The sequence below is a fragment of the Sardina pilchardus genome, chromosome 3 (assembly GCF_963854185.1).
Source record: "Sardina pilchardus chromosome 3, fSarPil1.1, whole genome shotgun sequence".
Lineage (NCBI taxonomy): Eukaryota > Metazoa > Chordata > Actinopteri > Clupeiformes > Clupeidae > Sardina > Sardina pilchardus.
In genome coordinates, this window is record NC_084996.1 from 27,903,361 (window position 1) to 27,913,360 (window position 10,000).

At 45.7% G+C, this 10,000-nt stretch overlaps 1 protein-coding gene across 6 annotated transcripts in view; it reads right to left on the bottom strand.

The window, feature by feature from the left end:
- The window catches only part of rbfox1 (RNA binding fox-1 homolog 1), a 163,698-nt gene that overhangs the window by 21,152 nt on the left and 132,546 nt on the right, over nucleotides 1-10,000 (bottom strand). For all 6 annotated transcript variants that reach the window (XM_062532661.1, XM_062532658.1, XM_062532657.1 and 3 more), the window contains exons 5-7: nucleotides 9,877-9,969; nucleotides 7,510-7,570; nucleotides 5,740-5,793 (exon numbers count right to left, since the gene is read on the bottom strand). In XM_062532661.1, coding sequence (XP_062388645.1) covers nucleotides 5,740-5,793; nucleotides 7,510-7,570; nucleotides 9,877-9,969 — 208 coding nt within the window. The remainder of the gene's footprint in view (nucleotides 1-5,739; nucleotides 5,794-7,509; nucleotides 7,571-9,876; nucleotides 9,970-10,000) is intronic.

A 10,000-nucleotide genomic window follows, 5' to 3' on the forward strand; every position in this document is an offset into this window, starting at 1 on the left:
CTGGTTCCAACGTTTTAAATTCCCCTTGATTTGTCTGAGTCTGACTGGCCATTTCACGGCGAGAGAGGAAAAGAGCAGAAGTAATTGATTGCAACCCATCCAGCAAAATGTCCTCTGGAAAAAATAAGGTGCGGAATGACAGGGCAGTAAAATCAACCTGTCATCAAACGCTGTTCAAAAGACGAACACATGGCTCACCCTTGAGAGAGTACATCAATTTGCCTTTTAAATTTGGGGGACCAACACAGTAAAAATAAATCAGTTTCCCTTTGAACAAAGACCAAGTCTGCTACCAACTCCATCCACGTCCGCGCAACTCTGTTCTTTGGATGTGATTTATGTACATGAATATAACTGCTGAATATTCTATATTAGCTCGGCAAATGACGATACACACACAGGTGGTCCTATCTGCGCATGCTTTTTGTAATGAGCACATTCTCATTGATGTCTACCCACCCCCACCCCGCCGCATAAGGGCCCAAAGCCGGGAGCTCTGAAAGGGAAAAATAAGTCGTACATTGTTGCTAACATATCATTAATCTTAACAGGCCAATGGTTGCTGGAAATGACTTGTAAGAGGCTTAATTTGAGTGTGGTGTGTGTGAGTTGGGGGGGTGAGGGAAGAATAGGCGGCGGGTTCCTTCTTTAATTATACAGCTTTTAAAAATGAGATCTAATAAAAAGGTAATGGAAACATTGAATCATTCATTTGGCTAATGAAAAATGGAGAGTTGTGGGAGCCGTGGCGAGAGGGAAGGGGTCCTAGTAAAGGTGAGCCGCAATAATTGTTCCATTTCATCCTTTTTGTCACCTTGATATCGTCGGACCATGGGGGGGCTGGGGCGCCAGGCCCTGGAGCTAAAGAGGCTCAAACTGCCGTTTTAATGTCTATTTTGCCTTTCGATTTTGACAAGGAAATTAATTAGTTTTTTTTTTACCTGGGATAGAGTTGCTAACATCCTGGGGAAATAAATCCTCTCCCTCCCCTGATTCTATTCAATTCAAAGTGAAAGGGAGGAAAACGGCAGACTGTTTTTTTCTGAAAGGCACATTAGCACGCTGGCGAAGTCGAGGCCGGCTCAGTCTGGAGGCCAGTGCCCTGCGGTCTGTTGAGAGGCTCGCCATGTCACTGAAATGTAATCCGTCCCACTCCTTCCTGCTCGCCCCTAATCTTTAAATGAGGAGTTAGTCTGCCCGACGCCTCTCTGTGTACACATGAATGCGGGGGGAAACTGGATTAATCATTCCTTTAAACAAATTTATGTCTGGAGCTGCTTGGTGCGCTGGTGGCTGAGAAGGGTAAAAAAAAAAAACACAATGGGCAATGGCGGTGTTGTGGCCACGGGCCCCGGAAACAGAAGTAAAAAATCATCAGCAGTAGATTCTATTTCTCTCTCTCTCTCTCTCTCTCTCTCTCTCTCTCTCTCTCTCTCTCTCTCTATATATATATATATATATATATATATATATATATATATATCCACCTCTCTCTCTTTGTCTCTCTCTCTCCCTCTCTCTCTCTCTCTCTCACTCCGGAACTGGAAAGTGATCTGACAGCCAGGTTTGAAACATGATCTGCTCACTTTTGCATATTTGGCGAACGCGCCCTTTGATATGTAGAATGGCTCACGCAGGAAAAATAAACACGTGCCGATATATCTAGCATGAATATTTACAGTATAAACAACTTAGATTATGCTCTTTCATTTCAAATGTTGGAAGCGAGGGTAGATGGTGTGTGTGTGTGTGTGTGTGGGGGGGGGGGGGCAGGGAAAGGGAAAGCTCACTGTGGATGACGAAGAGGGTGTGCTTCTGTGTGTGTGTGTGTGTGTGTGTGTGTGTGCGTGTGTGTGTGTGTGTGTGAAAGGGGGTAGGGGTGGGGGGTGGGGTGGTGGGGGTCACTGGTGCGGCGGTACTCTGCTCCAGCCATGCAGCGGATGAGAAATGGTGTGCGTGTGTGCGGCGGGGGCATGAGCGAGTGAGTCGGTTTTTTATTGCTGCGCGAGAGCGATTACGCCGGAGCAGATGCTCCAACCAACAGGAGGCTGCCTCCACATCACAGCCATAAAAGTGTACAACTGCTTTGTGGCCTAATCATTTCTGTCGTTGGCGTGAAGCTGCAAGCTTTTCGGGGGGGTGGGCTGGGCTGGGCTGGGCTGGGGTGGGGGTACCGGGGAAGATGTGGATGCTGCTTGGGGGGTTGATAGCCCCATGCTTCATAAACATTGTTGGGGGGCTTTACAGTGGCAAATGTCTCTCCGTATGCCCAGTTCATAAAACGCCGGCACGCTTTATGCTCTATAAAACGCTTTTCTGGGTTACTTGAAGGGAAACGCGAGCTCAGTGTTTGATACAGGGTGAAATTACAGCAAGAACCTCCCAATTATGAGAAATTAGCTTTGGTGTGGTGTGGAAATTGGGGCCCCAGAAAATGGAAGTGTTCGAATTTCCCACTGTCCAAAAAAAGCCCCAGACAAAAGAAAGACAAATTGAAGAATGTGTAAAAAATTAATCAGGACACTGGTTTCAAGTTAATTGCCCAAATATCTTTTTTGGACTCATTAGCCAAGAGAAAGGCCAAGAACGTCTTTTCGTCCTCCCCTTCTTATTTACACTTCTCACCATTCGTGTGAGATCATTTTTTAGCCAATTTAGCCATTTTGTATGCTTTCTCTTTTCCCTTTCCACTCACATTTTTTGTCTCTTTAAAGTGCTGCAGTTAGTTAATAGCGAACAGAAACTTTCTCCTTTCACCGTTCCATCATTAGTTGCTTTGTAATCCCGGCGTGCTTTATCACACTCCGAACAGAGTGTTCAAATGCATTAAAAAAAGACACTTAATTAATGTACATGTTTAATCATCTCCTTACACATGTCCAGGTCATTTCTCATTGTTCTTCTCCTCCATGCAATCTCCCCTGCTCACATCACAATGGAGGGAATGACCAGAGGAGGTTTCAGGGGCTTTCTTCTTTTCAATATGCTCCTCTTTCGTACTTCTCTCTCGCTCTCTTTCTCTCTCTCTCTCTCTCTCTCTCTCTCTCTCTCTCTCTCTCTCTCTCAACCACACATAAAAGCAGTGTTCTGATCCCCCCCCTTCCCCTCACTCCACCTCACCCACCCATTCTATTTAATTAAAACACAAATACATTTCTTTCACTTTATTTTTGTGCAAGCGCTTGAAACGAGTGTGCTGTTCGAGTGAATGAAACAGCTTGGGACTTGCTCCTCCACAAAAAAACTCAGCACTTTTAAAAACGACATAAAGACTTTGCAGCGAAAGAGTGAGATTTTCTCATTAAAAAGTGCTGGATATATGTAGCATGACCACCGCATATGTTACAGCTGTCTTTAATGGCTCGACATAAACACACCCAAACTGTGCAAATTACAAAGAGGGAAGCAAGATTGCTCGACAACGAGTTATGTGATTTTCTAGCTTGCCGCATATGCAAATTCACACTGTAATGAGTTTTGTCGAAGTGACATTACAAAGAGGGTGTAGAACGCTATTACTCCTTTTTCAATCATTTTATGGCAATTTGCAATGCGAATAGTGTGGCCGTACATCTTGACACACAGCACTTTATGTTTGCTACATAGACGTAAAGTCACTGAGTTTTTGATTGCATAATACGTTCTCCAAAATGCCTGGCTGCGGACGAAGCCTCGATGCGACATACTGCGGCGAGCAGCAGTCCTTTAGATTTCCCATCGAGGGGGAAGTCCAGCTCCATTTCTATAATCCATTTGGCGCAAATTGGTCCAAGTCTAATTTCCAGCCCATCTTCTAATCTCTCTGAGACACAACACTTAATCAGAGATCAGGTAGCAGGCAGCAGGCAGCGCTGCTCTGCTCCGCGCGCTTTCTCCTGATAGCTTTCATTTCCGCCCGTGCAGGACCCCATTAATGAACATCAAACACGTCTTAAATCACCCGCTCCGCCTCAGGTGAGACAAAGTTCAAGTGGTCGCTCTGGCCGCCTCGCCTCGCCTGACGCCTCCCCCCCTCACCTCCTCCCTCCCCTCCTCCTTCCCCCTCCCCCTCCCCCCACCATGATTCAGATGCCCGGGCCAATCGACACAAACACCGCAGCCGTACTCTATTCCCACCTCCTGATACACGCACTTATCTCCGATTCATTCCCTTGATTTACTATCGCCGTTTGAAGTGCGACAGCCAAACTGCAAGCGTTGACGATTGCTTAAATGCAGACACAGGCGTTTTAACCCCAATCTCCCAGTCTGATCGGGGTGGGGTGGGATGAGGTGGGGGGTGGGGGCTCTGTTAGGGGTGTGCAACTCGTCAATATCTATTTTTAGATGTTACCTAAACACAATCATCAGAGGCGTTTAGCAGATTCAGCACAATCAGAGCCTGTTAACGACACTCTAATTATAAATGGGGGGGACAGTCCAAAACCCCTAAATGTAAGCCTGCTAATGGGTTGTGGGCAGTTTGGAGACTTGAAAGGTGAGACGAAAGCAAATCAATAATGAGCCATTTTGTAATTAACAGAATGTGCACTGAATTAGGAAAACGCCTGTCCGGAGAAATTGAAAATATTGATTTTAATTCACAAAATATATTTCATCCCTTTGATGCCCTTGTGAGGACAGACAATTAGGGCTCGATTCTCAGCCCTTTTCTCTCCCTCCGCCCACAGACTTCCCATTATCATAACATTTCAATATTTTTCACCATAATGTGCGAAGGGCTAGTAATGACAGTTGAAGGAGGGTCAGGCCAAGAGATGGCCAAGGGTTGACAATGAGACACACAAAAAGAGAATGACACCAAAAAAAAGGACACGTTCTTTCTTTCCATCCCTCTTTTCTGTTTTTCAATCCCTCCCTTCCCACAATTCTCTCTGCCTGAAGGCCCATCCCAACAGCCCCCCCTCCCCATCCCTTCCCACAAGGCTGGTAGGCGAGTGGGATCACAGAGACCGTTTGTGCTTTGTGTTTTTTTGGGTTGTGCCAGTGCGATGGGACAAGCGAGGCCCTCTTGCCAATCACCCGTGCCGGATCTGCACATTGTGCACGAGGAGTGGCCGCCTCTGGGTGATTGGAATAATCAGTCTCTGGCTGCCAGAGCGCCAGTCGTTAGAGCCGCGGCCAGCAGCTCCTCAGGAGGAGACCAAAAAGATTGAGGTCACTCCATAATGTACTTCCTCAGTCCCACAACACGAGTCTGTTTAATGATAACCTCCTTTAAAATAGCCTTTAATTAGGCATTTCTTTATCTCAGTCTTTTTTTTTGTATGGTCCCATTTCCTTTCCAGAGACTAGGCTCATGTTTTTTTTGCAAAAGTAATTTATTTTTAGATTCTGGCATCGCTTAAGTTAGGGTTTCAGTCGCATATTATTTGTCAGTTGCTGGACTAACTGAGGCTGAATCCGTAGGCAAAGCAAAATTTAAATTGACATTATCTGAGAAAAAGTAAATACTATTTTCATGAGACTGTTAGCTGAATAACCTCTGCGGCTGTGCTCTCCAACTTGTCAACAGTTTTACTAAGTAATGTGGCCTGAACTGTTAAGCAGAGATCAATACGACAGTCCATTAAGCACACGATTAGTCACAACACGATTACATGTAACAGATAATGCCATCGTGATTACATAAAGTGAAGGTTCAAATCTAATTTGCCAGCACAAAAAAAAATCTTCAACAGAAACATAAAAACGGGAACATGAATAACTCCTCATGATTAAACACCTCTATGAACTTACCTGCATAGAATTCTGGACTGTAGACCGCACCGACAACTGGATTCAGCTTCCAGCCTGGACACACACCCACGCACACACACACGCACACACACACACACACACACAGACACACGGAAAAAAAAGGGAGACAGAAAAAAAAGCATAGGAGTGTTAAATCTCATCTCTCTCCGAACCCTCTCTCCTTTTTTCCCCTGCGTTCCCCGGGATTTCCATCTGATCTCGCCGGGGGTTAGCGATGTTGAAATCATGGCTAACTAAGGGCCCGGTCCGCGCGCGGCGGCGCCGGCTTAATGAAGCCGGCTGAGGGGCAGGCCGGAGCGAAGCGGCCCTGTCATGCCGCGGCTGGGATGAGGAGGAGAGCCGCCTGACAGATCTCTCTCAAACTCTAACTTCTACAAATGGCCTGTCAGTATAAGCTTCGTCTGAGAGGGGGGAGACAGAGAGAGGGAGAGAGTAGAGAGAGAGAGAGAGAGAAAGAGAGAGAGAGCAGTAGCGAGGGCTAAAGCAAGGGAGTGCGAGACAAGAGAGCTCAAACAGAATGAGAAGACATGGAGGGAGAGAGAGAGAGAGAGAAAGAACGAGAGAGAGAGAGAGCAGTAGCGAGGGCTAAAGCAAGGGAGTGCGAGACAAGAGAACTCAAACAGAATGAGAAGACATGGAGAGAGAGGGAGAGAGGGAGAGAGAGAGAGAGAGAGGGAGAGAGAGGGAGAGAGAGAGAACAGTAGCGACTGAGCAAGGGAGTGCGAGACAAGACAGCTCAAACAGAATGAGAAGAGACGCAGAAAGAGAGAGGCAGAGCACGATGGAGAGAGCAAAGGAGAGAGGGAGAGAGAGAGAGAACAAGAGAGGGAGAGAGAGAGAGAGAGCGTCAGAAAGAGAGAGAACAAGAGATCTGAGATGATTGGGAAAAAAGCCTCCGAGACATATTGGCAGTTGAAAGGTCGTTGCAGTTTGCATCTTAATATCAAACTTTAGAACATTTCAGCGGGGAGGGGAGATTAGAGTGAGAGAGAACGCGAAAGAGAGAGAGGGAGAGAGAGAGAGAGAGAGAGGGAGGGAGAGAAAGAGAGGGAGAGGCAAAGACAGAGAGAGAGAGAGAGAGAGGGGGGAAGGGTGATAGATAGAGGGCAACAGAAGAGAGGAGAAAAAGCAGGCAAGCGCTTCTCACTCTGCTCACAACAATTAAAAACTTTGCGGGCGCCGTGCGGAGCGAGGCGCGCGGGGGAGCGGGCCGTGGGCCAGCGGCCGACTCGGCAGGTTAATCACGCTCGGCAGACGCTGCCACCGCTGCCCACCATGCCCGCTGCGGCGCTCGGAGAAGGGGGGGCGGGCGCACGGGGGCGATGGCAGACACGTCTCGGCCTGGCGGAGACAGCTGACTGGACAGAGGTCAAAGGTCAAGCTGAAGGGGGCACAGGGAAGGGGCAACGACGGTCCCCTCCCCGGTCATCTGGCACAGTCGCACATCTCCGCTCCAGTGAAAGTGCCCTTCCCGAAATAAAATATGCCTGTCACTCAAAAGAAAGCCCCGCTGAGGAAAGCTTTTGCTAAAATGTTCCTTTCCATAAAACAGCTGAACTTACCAAAAAATCTTTTCTTTAAGAGTTCAGTGTGAAAGGCAAATAGGACTGTGACTAGTTTCACCAGGATGTTTTTATTTCTCTTTCACTTATTTACGGTGATGTTTCAAAATGGTGAACTAGTGAGATACACCTAAACGTACATGATTAACAGGTTTGCATTCTAAGCATGTTTTTATCTGTGACTTACCATTTGCATATGGGTTCACTGTCTTCTTATTTGTCATTACTCGAGCTGTTGCATTGTTAACCTAAGCACAGAAAAGAGTGTATCAGTACAAGTCGCACTGGCACAGATAGATAATGTAAATATATTTTAAATAAATGCATGCATTCATATCACTATGTTTTATGTGTAAAAGCATTTACGCCATTACGACTACCATCATAACAAACAAATCAATTTCACTTAAAACAAATCTCATACATAAATACTGAAAGGACATACAAAGCAAATAAAGATATTTGCAATAATTTCATTTGAGAGATTGTTTTCAGCATGCTTAGTCATCTGATGATCAGTTTAAAAAGAAAGAGAGTGGAGTAACGAAAAAACACACAAAATGCACTCAACAAACGAAAAGCTTCTCATATATGAAAGAGCATGCAGTGGAGGAGGGGGAGGAACGACTCGGTTAACGGAAAAGGCGAAAAAAATAAAGAAAATGTCAAAGGAGAAAAAAGGGCAGACAACATTGGCATTGTGCAACATACAGTAACAGATCTTCAGAAGTACCATTGGAAAAAAAGCAACACTTAGCATTCAAACACTCGTAACAGGAGCCTTTCGTATCATCGCAAGAATCAGAACCAAAGAACGACAACCCAGGAAAAGAATAAAATCAAACCAAAACAGAGGAACCAAATGAAATCATTCCAGCTTTTCGAACGACAGCTAACAAAAAGCAATAAAAGAGGGTGCATTACTTCATACACAGTAACGAAGTTAACAGTCTGAGTAAAATGTGCAACGAGTCAATCCAGTCCAAGTCAGTGCCTCTCACGCAGCTAAACGGACACTTAAAAAGTACAACGCGCACCAAGAGAAATAGCATCAAGAAAAAACAAAACAAAACAAAACTGAACAAGTCCAAAAAAAAATTAGAGAAAAGAAAAGATAACCACGTGGTATCAGCGCGTAAAATTACGTGACATGGCAGATGGATTGCTCCACTTACCATTCCAGCCACCCCGCATGTGTATGTATTGTTACCATGGTTACTGAGAGTTTGGTGAGGGCTCTACATGCTATCATTGGAAAAGGGGGGAGGAGGGGGGGAGGAAACGAGAAGGCAAAATATGCAGAAGCTTACTAAGAGGCTGCACCGAAGTCAAAACCCCAGAAAACGCGAGTGATTCCGGTACGGGCCCGGCCCTCGTCCGGCACAGAAGTCGGCCTCGCAAAGGACCCAGAGCCGGACCGGGGGCCGGACTCGCCTCGGAGTCCCCCACGCGCCTGGGACGGGATTCACTCTACAAAAAAAAGTCTCTCTGTGTGAAGCTACAGACAGTGTTGAGTGGGAGTCAGTGGTGACACTCCGTCAAAAAACGGACACTTTTTTTTTTCTCGTGTTGTTGTTTTTCTGGACTAACGAGAGCGCATATGCTCCGTCTTTTTTCTTTTCTTCATTTTATGCAACACAGATAACAACTTTTTTTTTCTCCTCCTCCATTCTCCGCCTCATCTCTTTCTCTCTCTCTCTCTCTCTTTTTTCTCTCTGTGGTAGGAGGAATGTGAGTCAGATTGCAGACTGGGATGGCCCTGAGCGGGTCAAGCTTAACAGTTTTTTGGAGGAGCCACACAGCTCTCTCTCTCTGTGATCACAGCTTCCCCAGCGCATCCCTACCGTCCCAATTAACGCTTTTGCTGGATTTAGTGCGCTTAGTTTCAAGCCACCGCATATCCCTCATCAACCCTGCAATAAGGTCACTACTAGCCTTCACCACACAATCCCAATGAGTGTGCTGTGTTTGCCTTTGCCAAAGTTACTGCACCCTTTTTAGCTCGCTAAGCCAAAGTATGCACTTCAAAACACAAGATAACTGAATTAAATGCCAACTCAATTAAAAACAACAAAAACAATAAGATAATAAGAAGAACACAATTCCACATTAAATAAAAAACATAATTCTAACCCAATCCTGGATGGAATCATATTTTGTGCACATATCACAGTCACAGCAGTCAAACTTGGCACATGTCTATGAGAATATACGATGAAATCAAACTGAAAAGGTGGAGAGAGGGAGAGAGAGGAGGGAGGGAAGGGGGGTGTGGTTGCACAAGAACAGAAATCAGTGATGCACCTGGAGATGGGTGAAATGAGAGTGAAGCAGACATGGACGTGAACGAACCGAAATAGAAAGAGAGAGAGAAAGAGAGAGATAGACAAAACGCAAATCATAAAAAAACACACATACAGACATACGTACGTACGTACATACATACATACAAACACACACAGTACACACACACAAACAAAAGAACAAACAAACAAACTGCAGAAAGAATAGTTTTTTTTTTGTCTTGAGAAGGGAAAATATATGTTACATGCACCTCTATTTTACGGCCTTCTACCACGGTGCCATGTAATTTCTCCCTCGCCCTGTCCGCATCTGCACTACTTTCGAAAGTTACGAAACCAAACCCCTGCATGCAGGTGGGAAAGGGAGGAGAACAA